The sequence below is a fragment of the Gobius niger genome, assembly GCF_951799975.1.
Source record: "Gobius niger genome assembly, chromosome: 12".
In the NCBI taxonomy this organism is placed as follows: Eukaryota; Metazoa; Chordata; class Actinopteri; order Gobiiformes; family Gobiidae; genus Gobius; species Gobius niger.
In genome coordinates, this window is record NC_136863.1 from 8,041,821 (window position 1) to 8,062,508 (window position 20,688).

The window sequence follows — 20,688 nt, forward strand, 5'->3', positions numbered from 1 at the left end:
TCCGGTCTGGCCTCTCAATTTTCTCCTTAACCTCTGATCCCCACCTTAACCAAGCTTTACCCAAATCTTAACGCTTAAAAGAAAAGCATCAAAATATCAACGAAAATGAAGATGAAAACGGAACAAAACTGCACTGTCATGCACGAGCTTAATATGGGAGGTGCAGTTACATGTATGACCTGAGGTGGCAGTAGTGAGTATAAAATGGCCACCTTGCATCGAGCCCCTTTCAATACAAATTGTTGGATAATTCTGTGTGCATAAAGTCCAGTCGGAAGTCACGTGTCGCTCCTTTGCATAGAGCCCATAGTTTTCAAATGACTTCAAGACACATTGGGTTTGCTGTGTAGAGATAGCTTTACAAAATTGTATCTCTCCCACTGAGTAATCCAGGCCTGTGCCCTCCATCTGAGACTTTGCCTCCACATCCTGGAACGTGAACCCGACCTGTACCATTCGGTAGAAGTATTACTAGGTTTTATTACTAATGTGAAGCTGTTTACTCATCGGTACAAGTGTTAGGTAGGTTTATCTCTCGTCATCATATTTCCAATATATCAATACTGACTTCTCGTAGTAGTTTTTTCACGTGTCAAATTTAAAACTTTGTGACTCCAGCTTTGCAAAACAAGCCCTACGAGGGATGTCTCACTGACATGATCGCAAAAAAAGTCAATGATCGGGCTCTATTTTAAGAAGAACATTGAAAAGGGAATCATACGGAAGCGTCCTGGTCTCCTATGCATTTTAATTTTCCGCTCGTATCACGTTATTTCAAGGTAATTTCATGTTCGTACAACAATATTTTGTAATATGAAATAATCTAGTTTTTTCGTGATACCAATTTATTGTTATTTCATGATTAAAGGTGCATTATGCAACTTTTTATGTGGGGGAAAAAAGGTTGATAAATGTGTGTATAACCTTGTAGTGACCTAACAGCGGTATGAGTGGTCAGCATGGCACCTTTGCTTTCCATCTCAGTGGTCTCAAGGGCGCTCCAGGACCACATGTTTTGTAGATTTCTGGTGAGAGGGCCCCTCAGCAGGGAAACCCCTCCAAACAATTTATCCTGGAGCGTCCTAGAGACCACTGTGATGGAAAGCAAAGGCGCCATGCTGACCACTCATACCGCTGTTAGGTCACTACAAGGTTAAATACACACATTTATCAATTTTTTCCCACATAAAAGTTTGCATAATGCACCTTAAAAAAAAAATCAGGTAATAAATGACACCATGACCAACCCAGGTAGCAGTCGTGTCATCTTGTGGCACAGCTGGCTGACTGGTATGTTCTTATCTGGCCCAGTAATGAGCCATACGCAATAAATGATAAATAAGTGTCCGTAATCAGGCAGGATAACCATTACTGGACCTTCTGCCCCACAACAGTCACACCTGGTGCGGGCCACAGCAGCGCCATCTTCTGGCCCAATAACAAACCGAGTTAGCCACAAGTTTTGGATTAGATGCAAATGATACTTGAAATAACCTGATATTTTTCCATTATGAAATAACAACAAAATGACACATACGCAACTGAGACCAGGACGCTTCCGTAGAATAAAGATTTCTCTAACTCGTGTTGTTTTGAAAGGAAAAGTGCAGGTAATGCTCTTAATCATTTGGTCGCACTTTACTTTTCAACACAACAGCATGTAAAAAACAAAATTGCTGTTACCATGCTAGTAATGTGCAATGAAATGCTGCCAATTACTCCATCTCTGAATCTTGCCCTGAAATGTAAGGCTGTGACATCCCTTGTAGTTTCATGCGATTTGGGGAAACTCTATCTGTCTGATACTGTACTGCACTCTTTGGATGGATCATTTGTAATGAGGTAAATGGGTATCTACTGTAGACTTATCTTAAAAAAAAAAGAAAGAAGAAAAACATAAAAAAACATATCACCATTTTGAACTCTCCTTTCAGGACCCAGCCTCATCCGGATCTTTTCTGCATTAAGACTTTTGCACTAGGATATGACTTTTGTAGATTTTAGCAATAGTGATTTTTACCTGATGTGGAGTAGATCCTAAAAAAAGGCAGTGATTCTCAAATTGGTCTCGCAAAGTACCACAGACTAAACTCGGACAAACATATAAGTGAGGGCTACAGAAGAGCTAAAACCAGGTTCGGTACATCTTCTTTAATTGGTTAATTGATATTCTTAACAAATGTTTATCAATTAATCGTTAACCACCAGCGTGATATAATACAGCAAATCCAGGTCAAGACTAATGTAAATAGTATTCCATTGCATTAAGACCATATACATGCTTTTCAGTCATGTGACCTTTGTTGTTATGGCGGCCATTTTGAATACTAAAACATGTAACAATATCTCTACTCAGGATGAAAAAGAAAGACAACTGATTGACTGTGGCGTAATCATTGCTCAAGAAGATAACAGTAAAAACACGGCCCCAGAGATGCATATTTATGTGAAGAAACCGGTGTTTAAGCTGCTCAAGATGTTAGCATGCTACCGGTTAGCATTTAGCTTCAACAGCTCAGCTCCGACCTCTCCAAGAGAAAACCTTGAACCACACTCCAAACATCTAGTCTTGGATACAGTGTTCATAGATGTGAGCCACACATGTGTTTATCGTGTTGAAGCCAGCGGTCAATGGTTGACAGTTGCTAACCGGTAGCATGCTAACGTCTTGAGTAGCTTAAACACTGACTCAGACTGAGACTCTGTTGACATGACAAACTGTAAAAATCACAGAGGAAGGATTTTTGTTTCCTTTTTGATGTGTTAATTTAGTGAAGCAGATCTTTAGTAAATCCTGCTGTAGCTCGACAGACAGCGTTGCTACATCGGTGCCACATTTTCTGCTTATATCAGATAAACGTGCGTCTCTGAGGCCGTGTTTTAACTGTTTACTTCTTGAGCAATGATTACGAGTACATAAAAATGCCACTGTCAGTCAGTTGTCTTTCATTTCATCCTGAGTAGAGATATTGTTACATGTTGTAGTACTGCATAATTCTACTACTATTCAAAATGGCCGCCGGAACTATGTGTGATGTCATTGGAGACGCATGTATATGGCCTCATAGTGTCTGCCGTCTGTAATAGGTGAATACTGCGCTAAAATGTAGCTTATAAATATAATTATATAACTAGACTTGGCCAAGTTAGGAGCAAACTGCTCTACACCAGGGCGAAACCATGGGGTCTGCAGAACATACAAAGCATACTCCTGAAAAAGACGTACCAGCAGCTGTACTCGCACCACAGTTTGAGAAGCACTGCCTTTGAGTGTATGGTTTAAGACACTACCATGTTGTCGTGTGAGGTTCGGAATCGGACCGGGCTGATCGTGTGGATGGATTGTGTGAATGGCGGAAGATGGCACTTTAACTCATCGATCCCAGATTATTTTCTTACTCTGAAATGGCCCCCACACGACCGTACGAAGGTGCCTTGATAGTTCGTATTAATGTTGCTAACAGGCTTTTCATATCCCAATTCATTAATAAGCTTCGGACAAACTTATTCAGGGTATTTCCAGGGTTTTTCCAAGTAGAAATCACAAAAGCAACTTATTTTCTGCAATGCCTCATTAATATTTGGCACTTAAAAAAACAAAAAAAAAAGAACCTTGGAGATTCCCTGCCTCTAGTTTGTCTTTTATTGTTAAAGCAAGAAATTCAAAGGTGTTGCCATTGTACCATATCACTCAGTGTCTGTATTTTTCCGATTACGCCGAGGTTTTCATGAGCATTTCAGAAATGTTTTGAGTGTTTTTTTGATAACTGGGGGGCATTGTCTTCCACTGTTTCTTTGGTCCGTTGCATGAAATGATTTGTCATTTTCACCAACGCGCAGAACAATGTGAGCTTTTAGTATGGTTGTATTTCTCTATTTTATAAATGAATGTAAACCTAATGCTGTGTCTGGGTGTTTTTTCTTTAACTGTTTGAGAACTGTCTTGAGTACATTTATTGTCAATATGGTGTTAAGTCTAAGCACTTTATATGCTAGTTTTCTCTCCATGTTTCTTCCTATTTTAGCGTAGCCTACTCTGTATTGCAAGACGTGAAAGTCTATTTTTCCTTAATTATAGTCCATGCATAGTAAAATGATAGAAATGACTTGTATACCAAATGTAGAAACCGCAATATGACTGACTGACTCTGGCTGTCCAAATGTAATACAAAAGTTTGTAGCCCATTGGGAAAGGGATCCAAATTGCAAAAAAACAAAAACACACACACAAAAAACATACCCAGGTAGCCAAATAGCACATCTGGCCCTATATTTTTACTGCCTTCGGACAATTTAGAGTAAATGTAAGACTACAATATTGACAAAGATAAAAGATAATGTGGTTTGTTTTGCTTCTAGAAGTTTAGTTAAGTAATTGCTAAATTGATGTCTTAATGTCATTTGGTTGTCTCGTTGCTCTGATTACCGCCTTTGCTCTGCCCAATCTCGTCAGACCTGGGAAGCTAAGCAGGGAAGGGCCTGGTCGGTACTTGGATGGGAGACCATTTGGGAAACACCAGGAAGCCTGGGTGAATGTGCTGAGTGAGTGATGGTGGTCGGAGGGGCCGATGGCACAGACTGGTTGCCTTGCATCCGTTTGTCAACTCCAGGGCAGCTGTGGCTACAACAGTAGCTTACCACCATCGAGTATGAACGAATAACGACGACAGTGTGGCACTTTGAGAAATCAGAATCGTTGTTTATTGCCATTGCTTGTAAACAGGTTCACAAACTAGGATTTTTTCTTGGTGAGACGTGCAACATTAAACATAAAAAAACATAACACAGAGTTTAGATCAAATTAAGCTATAAACTTCAAACTATAAGGCTTTAGGGGCAGAATATTAAAATAAGAAATACATTTTGGTAATACAAGCTTGTAAAGCGCATGACAAGTGTAAGGAATTATTATTATGATTAAAGAAAAAGTTGAGCGACAATGCTCTTCAGTTTCTTTATAACAGAGTATCTCAAAAATGTCCATCCAGATTTGCTCCAGCTTAATCAAAACAGTTTAACCATTAAACTTTACAAAAGGATTCTTCTTCTGTATATACAGAATATACAGAATAAAGTAATATAATATTCTGTATATTACTTTGTCTGTTCTGTATTCTGTATACAGAATACAGAACAAAGTAATATTACACTTCTGTATAGCACACTTCAGTAATAGCATTTTCTGCGTTGAGCTGGTCATTAGGAGCACGTTTTGCACTGATTGCAAAAGTATAGTCAAAAATGTTAGAAGAAAGTTAAATCAAATTACTCAAAAAGCTTTCAGTGCTAGTTTAAAATCTTTTTCTTTCTTTTTTTTTGGAAGATCCAATAATCAAGTTTTTAAAAAAAATCCAATTTGGTAATTAAAATATACAGCCTATTCATGTTTTTTGTGTGCATTTTTGCAATGTGAATTCCTTTCCACATTGCGTTTTCGAACGTTTGGACCATTTTGACCTTCTGCTCTCGCCGTAGCTTGAAGTTGGAAACATGGCGCTGGCAACTGCCCCAAAACTTTTCACAGGACCAGTTTAATGACCTGAAATGCCTTTTCTGCCTCTGTCAGCGGGTTGTGGACCTTTAGGACGCTTTGTGTTAAAATTCTCCTCCGAAAATAGATTGAAACGGATCAAACCACGATGTTCAAGATGTAACTTTAGCGCTGTTTGCGTTGACCGGGGCTCAAACCTGGGCTAACCCACAGGGAGCTAAAAGCTAACTTTATCAACAAGTGAGCGACGTAACGCTTTCTAAACCAACGTGAGTCCTGTTGATCGCGTTGAAATGACTTAAATCACCTTAAAGCGGTGTTCAATTAACCTCTGTGCCTTTAGTTGACACTGGTTACACTAAAACTGGGGAAAGATGTGTCGTTTTCTGCGCTACTGCGTGAGCCACTGCCTCCACGCCGCTATGACCAGACTGGAGGAGGTGAACGGGGATGTCAGCGTCTGGTCCTCGGTCCGATGGCTGGGATACGTGTCCGGGCTGAACCTCCTCATAGCCCTTTGCCTGGGTCTCTACGTCCGATGGGAGAAGACGGAGGGATCCACGTTGCTCGTCATCCTGATCCTGGCGATGGTTGTGCTCGGGGTGGCCAGCGTGTTGCACTATTTCTTCAACATGGAGAGAATGAGCTTGAGTCTGCTGCATCTGTGGTTTGGCTTTTTGCTCGGGCTGCTCTGTTTCGTCAATAATCCCGTCACGGTGGGGAGCGACGTGAAGGAGTTAGCGGCCAACTACATGATGCTGGTCAGCATGGCTTTGAGGACGCTCTGGGCGCTGCTGGAGAGGCTTTTCGGCCGAACCAGGTGAGTTTAGTACTTTCTTTGTGGACATGAAGGATAAGGAATGGAAATTGAAGGAAGACTAAGTAAACATGTGATGTAGAGATGGAGTAAGTTTGTTGTGATAGGCAAGGATGCATCTTAACCTTTTAACCCCCACCTGAACCGAGCACATTTTCTCCAGTTTGACTTCACCCAAATCTAAAGGCTTCTTGTAAAAAAAAGTGTCAAAATAGCGACAAAAATCATGAAAACTAGGATGAAAAGGCCACAAAAATGTGACAAAGTGACAAAGGAGAAACAGCAAAGCAACTGTACAAGAAGGGCCAAAGTCGCCTCCACCTTCTGAGGAGACTGATGTCCTTCGGAGTGAGCAGATATATGACTCTGTAGTCGCCTCTGCTCTCCACTACGCTTACCCGGGGCCCCGGGCAGCAAAGAGCGGGACAAGAACAGACTGAACAAGCTGGTCAGGAGGGCCAGCTCCGTCCTGGGCTGCCCCCTGCTCTCTGTGGAGGAGGTGAGGGACAGGAGGGTGTTAGCCAAGCTCACTTTCATCATGGACAACACCTCCCACCCACTGCACGGGACTGTAGAGGAGCTGAGCAGCTCTTTCAGTGGAAGACTGAGACACCCTCAGTGCAAGAAGGAGCGCTACCGCAAGACCTTCACCCCCACTGTATAACAAGACTGTGAAGTAACATGTGCAATAACCCCTTTGCTGAACACATGCAATAATCCCTGTATTTGCATCACTTTATCAACCACTTGCACAATGATGTAAACCTGCACTGCTAACACTGACTATAACATTTTTGTTAGTTTACTTATTATTTACTGTTTATACTTTTTGTCCCCACAGTCCTTGGTAGTCATTGTATAGAAGATATCACTATTTACTATTTAATTGTTTTTTTCCTCACATTTCCTGCCTATTTGCACACCCTCAGTGTTTCTAAGAGCTGAATGTAACAAGTAAATTTCTCCATTGTGAGATCAATAATGGCTTTTTTATCTTATCAACAAAAGAGTAACAAAAAAGAGATGCGAAAGTGACGAAAATGTAACCAAAAGGCCACAAAAGAGTCATAGAAAAGTGACAAAGAAGTGATGAAGAAATGACAAAAAAGAGACAAAAATGTGGCCATAAATGGGACACAAATGCAAGATAAAAGCAATGGAAAAAATGTCGTTAAAGCCTATGCGTTACACTGGCTTAGGCTTTAACATTTTAGATTTGGGTAAAGCTGAGCTGGAGAAATGCACTTTGAAAATACAAGTTAATAATAAATCAACAACAAAATGAATCAAAAAGTGCTTAACTAGTGTGTCATGACTTTTCTTTGCCTCTTCTCAGGTACCGTCCAGCTTTCCTGACTTCCGCTGAGCGCCTGGAGTTGGCCGGATTCGCTGTAGCCAGCACCGCCCTCAACCAAAAGTCCCTCTCCATCATGGTTCTACTGGTCGCGCTGGGCACCGTCATGGTCGCTCTGAGGATGAAGGCGCTCCTCTCCCTCCCGAACCTCGTGTCATTCGCCGTCATCGTGGGAGTGGCGTTTTTTCAGTCGCTGCATTTGGACGTAAACCCGTTCGCTCTGGCCTGTTTCTTCTCTCAGCTCATCTGTGACCCCCTGCTGGACGTGTACTTCAGCGGCCTCTCGGTCACCGAGCGCTGGCAGCCGTTTCTGATCTGGAGAGGACTGTGGAGGAGGCTGTCGCTGCTGCCTCTGCTGCTGGTAATGACTGGCTTTTCATTTTCATCTACTATTAAAATCAAATCGAGTCCCTGGAATGAGTTACATGAAGCTAACAAGTCTGTGTTTAGAATTATATACTGTATATTGTCAGAGGCAGTCATGTCTTTTTTGGGTTTTTCGTCAACTGAATGAGAAATCTTTCCAAATATTAGTATCTTCGTCTTCAGTCCCTTGCATCACTATCAAATACTGTTGATCATTTTCAAAACATAGATGATAGAGTGATAGAGACTTCCTGTTTTCAGCACCAGAAAGTCAGAGCTTTGAAATGAGCCCTCCCGAAACTTCCTACACCTATTTTACATATTTTAGTTTATAAACTTTGACGTATAAGTTTGGAACCATAACAGATAGAGATGTGCCGTTTTTTTGTTTTAGAATCTACTAATTTTTGGCTTTCAAATAAGCACCCGCTGAAGTGACTACTAAACATACTTATACAGCGCCCCCTGCTGTCAAAGTTCAACACTGACAACAACGCTTCATACACATTGTTATAGACAGACAAAAATATGAGTGGTGCATACCGGCATCGGCCAATCAAAATACCCGGTAATTGTAGTAGTTTAGTTTATTTAATAGGACAGTGTCATTATAAAGATGCTGCACCAGATTTAGCACTATGCTCATTTCCATCTGTGATCCCCACATTTCCATCTGTGATCCCCACATCGGTCGACCGATATTTCTATGATAGAAACCTTTACTCTAATATTAAATGCTTAACTCAAGGCTATTTGAGAGATAAAAAAAAAATCAAATTAACTTACTTAAAGAGACTCTATGCAAGTTAGCCATTTTATAATCACTACTGCCACCTCAGATCATACGTGTAACTGCACCTTCTATATTAAGCTCATGCATGGCAGCACTTCGGACCGAACACCTTTTTGAGTGACAGTGCAGGATTTTAGAGGCAGTTGTGGTGAACAGGTCTGGGCTCATTCTACACATTAGGACATTGTTGGAATATGTAGGGGGAGGAAAATACATAATTTTAACATTTTTAAACTCTATATAGTCCCTTTTAAAATATAGACCATTATATCTGCTATCAGCATGCCAACCCCCTTCATATCGGTATGGGTGTCGGACCTGGAAAATCCATATCGGTCGGGCCCTAGTATTTACACACTTGTTTTTGGTCCTCTTTAAGTGAATGCCTGGAGCAAATGTACAAAGTCTATTTTATTTTGTGCAATTTGTGAAAATGCAACCTGAAACTGATGTGCACAAACATAAAGCTTTTCTAACTTTTCTTTCCCCTAAGTCCTTATTTAATTTCCCAAGATTTTCTTGATTGCACACGTTGGTATTTTTCAGATGATCTAGATCCGTCCAAGTCTAAATGGTTTAGGCAACATTGGAAAAGTAAAAAGAAATGGTTCTCAAAGTGCTGTGTGTACAGGTGGAGGGGGCGTTCATGGCTCTCGCGGTCCGGAAGCTGCTGCACTTGGACCAGTGGTACCTCCTGATCCCCATCTTCATCGTGGCCTCGCTCTTTTGGCTCATCTGCCACATCGTTTTCGTCATCACCGTTTGGGGCTTCCACACCAAACTCAGCGACTGTCAGCGGCTCAGCTGGTCCCAGGGGCCGGACCTCTGCGGACTCGACAAAATCATGGCGTCGAAGGGGATGAGACACTTCTGCCTCATCTCAGAACGACTCGTGCTGTTCACCTTAGTGTCTACAGTCGCTGTGGGTGCTTTGTGCTGGCAGGTGAGACGCGCTGCACTAAACACATCTGTTAATCTGTTAAAGTTGTGTTATTTTGCACCACTACTACTGTTTCAGATGGTATTAGCTCACAGTACTGATAAATTATATATAGTTTAAACCATAAACGACCACAGAGCTAACCAGTGGCCACCATAGCTTTTTTTTTTCTTCCTTTTTCCATTTAGTCTGCGTAAACTAAACTTTGAGCGTTGTCCTCTGCCCCACAGAGCTCCAGCAGTCTGTTCCTGAGCGTCTTCCTCCTGGTTTTGCCGCTGGAGTCCCTGTTTCATGGACTCTTTTATGAACTGGGGAACAGCCTCGGAGGAACCTGTGTGGGCTACGCCGTCGTCATCCCAACCAACTACTGCAGGTAATGGAGCGGTGGCCGAAAACATACCCAAAAGACAAATAATGTTGAAAAAATAAGCAGAAATTGAACAGTGTGACCTCAAAGTCTGTAAATGGGAAAAAGGTGAGCTTGACGCAGGACGAATTACGAAGTGTAGACAACTGGGTGAGAACCTCTCCTAAACTGCAGCTCTTGATGTTCGCTTGGGCCGAAATTCAGCTCCCACGGCGTGTAGCGGGCCGCATATAATAGACATTTTTCCAATCAATGAATGATAATAAGCTGTGATTTGGTCAAAGCCCCAACTTGACTGTAGCTTCATTAATAACAACGGCTTACACTTGTATTGCACTTTACAAGCCTGTGTCACAAGTTCCTCAAAGTACTACATAGTCGTCATTATTCACTCACTCCATACTTGGTGGTGGTAAGCTGTTATTGAAGCCACAGCCGTCCTGGGGCAGACTGTCCATTAACCACATGGCTATAAAATGTGTTGTTCATATCCTGAGCTCGCATTATGTCAGTGCCCTCTGCTGGACACATGTGGAACGCTTTCCTTTTTTAAAATGTAATGCCCCCTAGTGGCTAGAATGAGCAACATGGCTGGGCCGGATGTTTGACACCCCTGCTCTAAGGCAAAGCTACAAAAAGCAAAGTATCGCTACAATCTAAGGCAACATTTAAGTAAAATCTACATCATTTAATTGTGTGTAACCAATTGAAGTAATTAAGGTGGTTCAACAAAACATTTTCAGTTGAGACTATTACACTTGAATAGTGAAGTTTTGCCCTGTTGCCCACACCTATTTGCATATAGGATTAGGTTACAGTCAAATCGGGGTAAATAAAGGTCAAATCCTCCACGTTCCCTCTCGTCTGCAGCCCTGACGGCCAGCCCACCCTGCTGCCTCCGGACCAGGTGCAGGAGCTGAACCTCCGCTCCACCGGGATGCTCAACAGCGTGCAGAGGTTCTTCGCACATCACCTCATCGAGTCGTTCGGCTGCGACTACTCCACCAGCGGAGTCACGCTGGACGCGCTCCAGGCCAAAGTCAGGGCCTTCTTAGACCTCAGGACGTCGGACGGGCCCAGACACGACACCTACATCATCTACTACAGCGGACACACGCACCGCTCCGGAGAGTGGGCCCTGTCCGGTACAGATGCAAGAGCAATGACTCTCATATTGTGAACTCGTCTGTCACAAGTACAAACTTTGCTTCTGTACATTTTCAAAAAGGAGGAGACACTCTTCGTTTGGAGCAGATCGTGGATTGGTGGAGGGAGAAGAACGGCGGGTTTTGCTCTCGACTCATCCTGGTGCTGGACTGTGAGAGCGCGCTGCCCTGGGTCAGAGAGGTGAGCCGCGTGGACGGGGTTTACGTGGCAGTGCAGGGGGCCACGCTGACCAGACCTGCCGACATCTCAGGACAAAACCCACAGGTGAGTGTCAAATTTGATGAATCATCTCAGGGCCATCGATTTGACAAAAGTGTAAGATTGTTTTCACATTCCTGTTGCTGCCTGACCATTTAACATCCTGATAGTCCAGTCTATCACTCCGTACTGTCTTTTAAAGGGGCTACATGCAAGTTGGCATTTTTTTACTCACTACTGCCACCTCAGGTCATAAGTGTAACTGCAGGTTCTATATTAAGCTCATGCATGACTGCAATTCAGACCCGGAGTAACAACTTTTTGAGTGACTGTGCAGGATTTTAGAGGCAGTTGTGGTGAACAGGTCTGGGCTCATTCTACACATTAGGACATGGCTGGAACATGTAGGGGGAGGAAAATACATCATTTTAACATTTTTAAACTCTGTATAGTCCCTTTTAACATGTCAAATTTTAAAATCTAATTTTCATAGATCATTCCTGCCTCTTTAACCTTAACCGACCGTTTTGTGTTGCGTTTTCCTCACCATTTTGACACTTTTTTCATGACACTTTTAGATTTGGGTAAAGCCAAACTGGACAAAATGTGCTCGGTTAAAGTGATATTTCAGGATTTTTGACATAGGGCCTCATTTTCTAGTTATCCAGAGTGTTGTTGATTTCTGGAGATACATATATGTATTTTTTTATTCATGCTGTCCTTATATTTGAAGAGTTAAATGGTGCTAGACTAGTGCTAGGCTAGTGCTAGGCTAGTGCTAGGCTAGTGCTAGGCTAGTGCATGTCTATGGTAACTAGTCGCCTGTATTAAAAACAGTCTGACCCAAGCACAGTGCACCTGAGGCAAATCACTTATAACACTAGACTACCGATATAAACGTCCGTGTTGACTGAATCATTTTTAAAATATAACCATTTTGCATTTAAAAGAACTTATATTTGAGCAGCATTAGCTTCCTGGTTGTATAAGCTATGCAGCGGCGGAGTGATCTGCTCGTTTACCGGATCTACAGTAGTTTGTTTACCTGCGTCCGGCATTACTACACGTGAAATTCACAAAGGAGCTTTCTACAAATCTGATATGGCAACGTTGGAGGACCCCATGATTTTGAAGAGGTTTTTAATGCAGGCTACTAGTTACCATAGACATGCACTAGCCTAGCACTAGCATAGCACCACTAAACTCTTCAAATATAAGGACTGCATGAATAAAAAATAAAAACAATCTCTAGAAATCTCCCTGAACTGCAATTTATTTGTGAATGTGAATAAAGAAATGTCACAAATGACTCTTCCTATCCCTGTGCAGGACGTCCCGCAGCTGGGCGACTTCACCTCCCAGTGGGTGGATTACAACTGTACCCTCAACAGCGACATCCGGTGGTCAGAGCGGGGGAGAGCAGTCAGTGCCGTCTACGGTCTGTCCAAGCAATGGGGCGACTACACCTTACACCTACCGACCGGTAACGACGTGACGAACCACTGGGGGGCGTACTTTCCGCGCATCACCTACCCCGTGGTGCAGCTGGCGCTATGGTGCAGCCAGCTGGACGTTTTGTGGCTATGCGGGGTGTGTTTAAGATGCCTGAAGCGGTTGAAATTGACTTGGTTTCCTCCGGCTGTGCTCGATACAGGCCAGGGGTTCAAACTAGTGAGGTCCTAGGTCTTTACGCGAGAAGGACAGTCCCCTCCGCTGATGTTGGCTCTCCTGATGGTGTCGTTTTGGAGAATTTGCCTCATAAACTCATCTCTGTGAAGAATTGGGAGGTCAGAAAGGCGCTTGTGCCACAACTAACAGTTTCTCATTGTCTGCAAATAAATATATCAGGGATATAGGCCGTTTTTCCCTCCTATTCTCAAACAGTGAAAGAAGAAGAAGTTGAGTTTAAACTGTAAGCTGTGGGCCAAACTTGTTTCTACACATCCCGATAGATACAGACGGCGTCTCTGGAATCGCCCATATATGGTCATGTTTAAAACCAGTTAAGGGGGAAAACAATTTGGAGAAAAATCCAATCTTTACTTTATTTTTCTACTAAATAAAGAAACAAAGACATGGAGAGGAAAAAAGGGGTTCAACAGCCCATAAATACATAAAAAAGCTTGGTGCTAACTTGATGCTACATGTTAGCACCGGGCTAATGCTAACAGTTAGCTAGCGCGAGCTACAACTGCCGTTTTTTCACCTCTACTGAACAATGTGCTGTGAGAAAATATCCATATGGGCCCGATTTACACCTGACTATTTATTTCAGATAAATGAGTTCATATTCCAAGAGAAAATGGCTTAAAAGAGTGAAAAATTGTGTTTCTCCAAAGATTCTGTTTTCCCCCTCAGCGAAGCCACGCCCCCTTCTATGACGAGATGCCGTCTGTATCTATTAACAGAGTATCGTCATAGCAACACGAACAAATCCCCGCACTTCTGCTATTTCCCTGCTATGGTTAAAAATGATTAATGACCCGATGCTCACAGCAGCCTCACTTAATCATATTTTATTATTGAGTTAGGAGGCTGTCCTCAATTTCAATTTAACAACATTTTACTTATTCTATGTATAAACACTCAAGGATTTTATTGTACGACAAGAGAAAAAAGTTGTGCACTGAGCCTTTAAACTGCTCTGATGCTGGAAAGTTGTGGATGGAATAATTCCTGGACATTGAAACCCAGGCTTAGATGAATGAATATCTTATTTATATTTGTATGACATTGTAGAAAGAAAGGGTTTGAGCTTAAAAAAACGAACAAAAAACTAGTGATGGGCGAGTGAAGCCATGTGACACTTCAAGGCTTTTCTGGCCAAAAATTTTTATACGGTTCGAAGACTCGGAGCGGTTTCCTTCTGTTTGAACACTGACCTCTTGTGGACAAACTTTATCATTGCGACTTCTCAGGCGTGTGGCGGTTTTATTATTTGGAGCCTGATATTGAGGTTTGAATGATTAGATCAATAATAGGCTGATAAATAAGTCATTTTCTTTATGGGTCTGTGCTTCACGGAGCTCCAGTGGGCGGGGCCTCAGTCACCTGCGGCTCTGCTGCTCCGAGGCACAACATCAATTCGCTACTTGCACATAACCCATAATGCTTTGCGCCTTGGGGGGTAGCTACGACCTGGAGGCCTTTGAGTGCGAGTGAAGCTACAGCCGAACAATGATAAAAAACAACTTCTGCTGTGCTCATAATTGCTCCAATAATCAAAAATGTAATCCGGAACTACAAAGCCGTGCACACGAAGTTAACCAGGGCTTTTGGCCCGATCGAATTTTCAAAATCAATATATAAAAAGGTACAGATTTTCTTAAAGGGGCTAGATGCAAGTTGGCCATTTTATACTCACTACTGCCATCTCAGGTCATACGTGTAACTGCAGCTTCAATATTAAGCTAGTGCATGACGGCAATTCAGACCTGAAGTAAAACCTTTTGAGTGACAGCTTTGGTTTAGTGGAATTGGATGTTTTTTTATGGTGTTTGAAAAATGAATATAAGTCTCTTCAGTGACAGCTCGCAACGGCATATTGTTTACAGCAGCGAACCCCCCAAGGCGCAATGCATTATGGTTTTGCGCAGGTAGCGAATGCACAATGTTTTTATTTCATTCAGTCAGAGCGAATTTAGACACTATTTGCTGTAAATGGCGCTCCTTACGTTTCCCTCGCCTGGTCAGCTCCACGCCTGCTTTTGTATCTGTTCAAGAGCAGGACTTTGTAAAGAATAGAATAAATCAGGGCAGCAGTGAAACGCTCCGAGACGCTGATCTCGCAGACTGAAGCACTTTCCAGACAATAGACACTTTAGTCACGTGACCAGCTGTTACCGAAACAGGCGGCGACACAGTGTTTTTTGCCCATCACTACAAAAACACAACACCTTCCTCCTGTCTGTCAGTAGCACATTAGCGGAGGGGACTGTCCTTTTTCAAAGTACATTTTGACCCAATAAACCGGGGCAGCTACTGTGTTGTTAAGTTAAAACTGATGCATTTGAATGGGTTCACGCCGGAGTCAAAAGTGGCCTCCATTTTTGTTGATCTGTAGCTCAGTCTGAACAGGCAAATCTTTTAGCGACTGTGATGAACGCCGATATGACGACTGCTACTTTAACCTGGCCATGACGTGGTAAGAAGATTTTAATTTCAAAATCACAAACGAAAATGAATTTGTCTTGATTCACATCCTTTTCATAGTTTTTGGAAGGTCAATTTTCCTTTATATCATCTGAATTTTGACCGAAAAACCTACTTCATCTGACTCCATCTTCTCATATTTACCTTGCCTCTCCAGAAAATAATCTACTTTTCATTTCTTATAGCGGGGGTGCCCAAACTTTTTGTCTCCGAGGGCCAAAATGAAAAAGTGTCTGTGGGTTGCGGCCCAAACATGAAGATGTCAAGCTTGAAACACACATAACTGCATTTAATAATAGTTTATTTTATTTTTCGTTATACGTTTGCATTTGATTCTATAACTATGGCAAGTTTTAGTAGAAGAAAATCAATTATTGTAGCAATATAGTGCAAAATGTAAACAACACCACCACCTGTATCTGCAGTACCTACAGTGACTTTACCTCATGCATTTGTTAACTAAAGAAAATGCGATATTAGATCATTTTGAAAGTGTCAGTTCAGCCTAAATTCTTTTATAAGGCAAGTTTTAACATGCAGCTTTGTTGATCTCAATGGCCTTTGCAATACAAGTTGGAGAAATGGGAAAGTTGATGCTACAATGCTCTGACACTACAACAGTGTTTCCTTAACTTTGCGAAAGGAGCGAAACAGCGCCCCCAATTTGACGCTGGTGGCCAAAAAGTGTACTGCACCCATTTTTACCATTGAGAATGAATGATAGAGTTCTCAAGTGAGGTTCCACTTTGGGCACCCCGGCTTATAACAACATGAACAGTAGTTAACTTTAATATTTGACCCTGTGTATCTGAGGCTCCCATAGAGATTACATTTTTACTTATTCTTTACTAACCGTCCACTTCTCTCGCCAGTGTGAACCCATTCTCAATAGTTACTGATTTGTTTGACATTTCTTAAATATTTTATAAGAATTTTAATATTTTGTAATTAACAATCCTGAAAATGCTTGCGTGGGGACAATCCGAAGCACATTGAGAAACTTTGCACAAGTGTATTTTGTAAATCTGTGCCTTTAACGCTGACCAAAGACCGATGTGATTCCAGTATTTTCACAAAACGCGATGACAATCTCTCAGTAATTTTACAAAGCTCCGCCTTCTCCACTCTATGCATTTTTATATACTGTAGATGTGAATTTACTAATCCACTGGACTGTTCAGCAATTTTCTCGCTCTTTTGTGATCACTCCAGTTGCTTAAGACTCCAAAGACGACTATTTGCACAAAAATATGAGAACTTACCTGCGCTATGCAACTGTTAAACATTTTTGTACTTATGCAAGATCTTGAATAGCTATGCAATAAACACGTGTGCACAGCCAGGTCCTTTGTGGTTGTTTTACTCTGTTAAAGTGATGTTCTGTAAGTTTGCAAAATGAGGAAAGATTGAGTGAAATATTAAATTCCTCCCCTCTTTAACCAGAAAGCCCTTCTTCGTTTGTAAAATGAGGAGAACAGGGACAGAATTTTGAAATGTAAACTATCAAGCTCCTCCCCCACCTCTCCTGATTGGTCCTGAGAGGCTGGTTCACAGGAAAAGCTCGTTTCATTGGTCAACACGGGAGGAAACAGGACTCTGATTAGTTGCTGAGATCCGGGAAGGAGGGACAATTAAAGGCAATTAATGGGTTTAAAATGTAAAAAAGTTATATTTTTATATGTATGAAAAGAGGAGAGTTAGACCTTCAAAATAAAAACAAAAGGTTTTGAAAAATATCAATCCTTCAGTTTTTTTATAGCCTTTTTTAAAGGTGTGATCAAGGGTTAAACATCATAGACCAGGGGTAGGCAACGTCAGGCCCAGGGACCAAATCCGGCCCTCTAGCAGAGAACCTTTGGCCCTCAAGGTGATTTTGAGAAATAACTTTACACAAATCAGAGGTACTTTAACCGTTGTAGAGTTTAACCTCTTAACCCCTGCTTTAACAGAGCACAATTTCTCCAGTTTGGCTTTATCCAAATCTAAAAAGCCTCTCGACTGGAGCTTACGGCACTAAAGGAGTAACGCCTCATTTGAAAGCTAAGACCATCAACACTGATCTACAATTTTCCCTCAAGTTGCTGCTGTGTTGCCTTCACATTTTTGTTGCTTTTTTTTGCTATGCTTTGTCACCTGTTTTTCGTGTTTTTGTCGACCTTTTGATGCTTTTTTTTTTTCCCCAAGAAGCTTTTTAGATTTGGGAAAGGTCGAACTGGAGAAAATGTGTTCGCTTAAGGGGTTAAGTACTGTAAAGATGTGAGAAATACTGTCAATGACTTAAAAAGGTCCAAACAGAAAACCAAATGAGGTCATATATTAGGCACAGCACTGGCATTTAAGCTTTACTTTTTACAATGAAGAAAATCGTCCCTCCACCGAGCAAACTTGCCTCCACATCACTGCCTATACCATATTATTCCATTGTGTGTGTGTGTGTGTGTAACCTATAGGTACAAGTTATGACATAGCACAAACCACAGACCCACATTTTAAGCTCCATTTTAATTGAAAACTTTATAAAATTGTATGATACAGCAGCATGTTTCAGTTGGTCTTGAACATATTTTAACATGGCTTCTTTTTTTAGCGACTTTCCAATGATCAGCGTCGACGAACTGCTTCCCTCTGGTGGCTGCAGCCGTGAACCACAACGAATGATTCCTATTGACTTTTTTCTTTTTTCTTTTTTACAATAGAAATCTAAAATCACCAACAGAAAAAAGCTGAAAGTAGCCCACAATCTGAAAACGAGAAAGAGTCCTTAACCAGTTCCACGTAAAGCAGCAATTTAAATATTCTAGGGCAAGATATACAAACTAGCAAAATATACAGCAATTTAATATAAAACGCTGAGACAAAAAAAAAATGGCAGTTGCGTACAAATTATTGCAAGTAAATTTGGATGATACAACTCGATGATAGTGTAATCTCAATCTGCGTCACAATGGCTTCCCTATCGTTCAAGGTCCAGAATTGTGAAGGAAAAGCATTTGAATTAATGAGTTTCGAGGCTAGTTTGGCTATTTTTTTTTAAGATTGTTTGACTCAAATGCTTAGGCTTAGGACAGTGGATCCTAAACACTTTTGGAGCCATGTCCCCCATGAAGCTTTGGCTGACGAGTCTCGTATCCCCTACTTTGTCTGTTTCATCCATTATTACAGCGAACTCAGCAGGTTTTCCACATTCATTCAATTTTTGTTTGTTTTTCCTTATTTTGAAGATGAGGATGTTAGTGTTAAAGGTTAAAGCTGAGTGTTTTGCTTTGTCCCAGTGGACCAGGACTCACTCTGGCCCCGCCCCCTCAGTTGTGTAGTGTCAAACCACCGTTAGCTACAGATCCGAACGCGCTGGTTTAAGCTCGTGTTAAGGCGAAGATCATTTCTACACAGGACGTTACGATCTCTGCGTGTGCCGCCGCCGTATCTCGCCACAACATTCACTTCTATGGGCCGTGGCCGTCAGCTGCATGGGCCAAATCGCGTTGTGTAACATCGAGGTAACATTGCAAATGCGATGAATCGTTCAGCGGCGTAGGAACGACACGGCCGCAGAAGCTTTTCCTTCTCCATATCAGAATGAGAGGAAAACTCGAAGTCTCCGATCAGTCTGACGGCACAGGCTCTTCTCTCCCTTTATGACACATAGGCCTAATAGTACAGAAATTGCTTCTCGATCAAACTTTGGTGCTGTTCATGTTAAAGGGCTCTCGGTCTCCATGGAATTTTACGCACAAGTTCGCCTCTTGAGGTTCGCTTTTGGACTGGACAACATTTAGCTTCAGAATAAGCTCATCCATATCTGAATTAAAAGGCTCTTCCGCCTCTATAAGCGTGTTTCCCATGCGGTGGTTTTAATTAAAGGAACAGGCCATCGTTTTTCCATACCGAGTCCTTACCTGAGCTTAGACAAGTTGATGCGTACCTGTCTGGTCTTAGTGCATGCGCTCAGTCACGCAAAAATACCAAAGATGTTGTTAGTATTTGGCCTCTCTCTCAATGTATTTCTATAGCTCCAAACAGGGTGGAGTTAGAAGCTGCCACGCTCCTCCACGGGCACCGAGACCAGACAGGTACGTATCAACTCGTCTAAGCTCAGGTAAGAACATATCACAGTGTGGAAAAACTGTGAACTATTCCTTTAACTGTTTTCTTTGCGTACCAGTTGGGAACGCCTCATTCAGAGCAAAAAGCTTTCACTTGCGTCGCCTGCTCCCTTGTTGGGCTGATTCTTGTGTTCGTTCGGAGGAATTCTGGGTAATATTGAATAAAAGTGAGCTTGAGTTCCAGTTCACCTTAAACAGGCCCTTCGTCATGAACGTCACATCACTATTCACAGCGTTTAGTTTGTTTAATAGTGTTGAGTCATTTCAATCCATGCATTTCCCTCTCACTGTGACAATTCAAAATAAATCAACGCTTTGGCTGGACCTTTTATCGTCTGCATCTCTGTGGATCCGTGTGGCATTATGGCTTTTTAAACGAAAGCTAAACTTTGGCAATTTAAAAAAAAAGGAAACTCTCGAAGTCACCGCCGGGCTTTGTGTGTTATTAACCGTTGTGATTTATGATTGTCTATTTGCTGCTCATTTTTCTTTTCATTAAAAACAAACCTAAAAGTTCTCATGTCGTCTACTGTCCGGCGCTAAATCCACCGTTAAGAAGAAAGCACTTACGAAAAAACGCACTCAAACTATACATGACCCCATCTATTATTATACATGAATCTATAGTCACCATTTGAAAACCGACAATATGTTACACCTTCCTATTTTTGTACAAAGTTACACCTTTTTTTTTTTTTTTGTTTACAAGAGAAGTTTAAGTACAGCGGCTCAAGAGCGTCGTTGGACAGTGAGGTCGATTAAGAAAAGAAACCTCCATGACAGTAGATATTAAGACTTTGTTCAAAACGAGCTTCTCCGCTATTGCCTCAAAGTTAAGGTTGTTGCCATCGAACTACGAGCTTAATTAAGTTATATGAACAAGATCGATGCAACGAGATCGGATAAATGTCACAGAAGTTACAAATACGCTTTCTTTCCA

At 41.8% G+C, this 20,688-nt stretch overlaps 1 protein-coding gene across 1 annotated transcript; it reads left to right on the forward strand.

The window, feature by feature from the left end:
- Positions 1-5,509: 5,509 nt before the first annotated feature.
- Positions 5,510-13,221, forward strand: tmem168b (transmembrane protein 168b). Its single transcript, XM_079567095.1, has 7 exons — positions 5,510-6,311; positions 7,645-8,023; positions 9,453-9,764; positions 9,992-10,134; positions 10,999-11,273; positions 11,357-11,559; positions 12,823-13,221. Exons 1-7 carry the CDS (start codon positions 5,866-5,868, stop codon positions 13,174-13,176), a joined length of 2,112 nt encoding a protein of 703 aa, XP_079423221.1. The 5' UTR covers positions 5,510-5,865; the 3' UTR covers positions 13,177-13,221.
- The last annotated feature ends 7,467 nt before the right edge of the window (positions 13,222-20,688 follow it).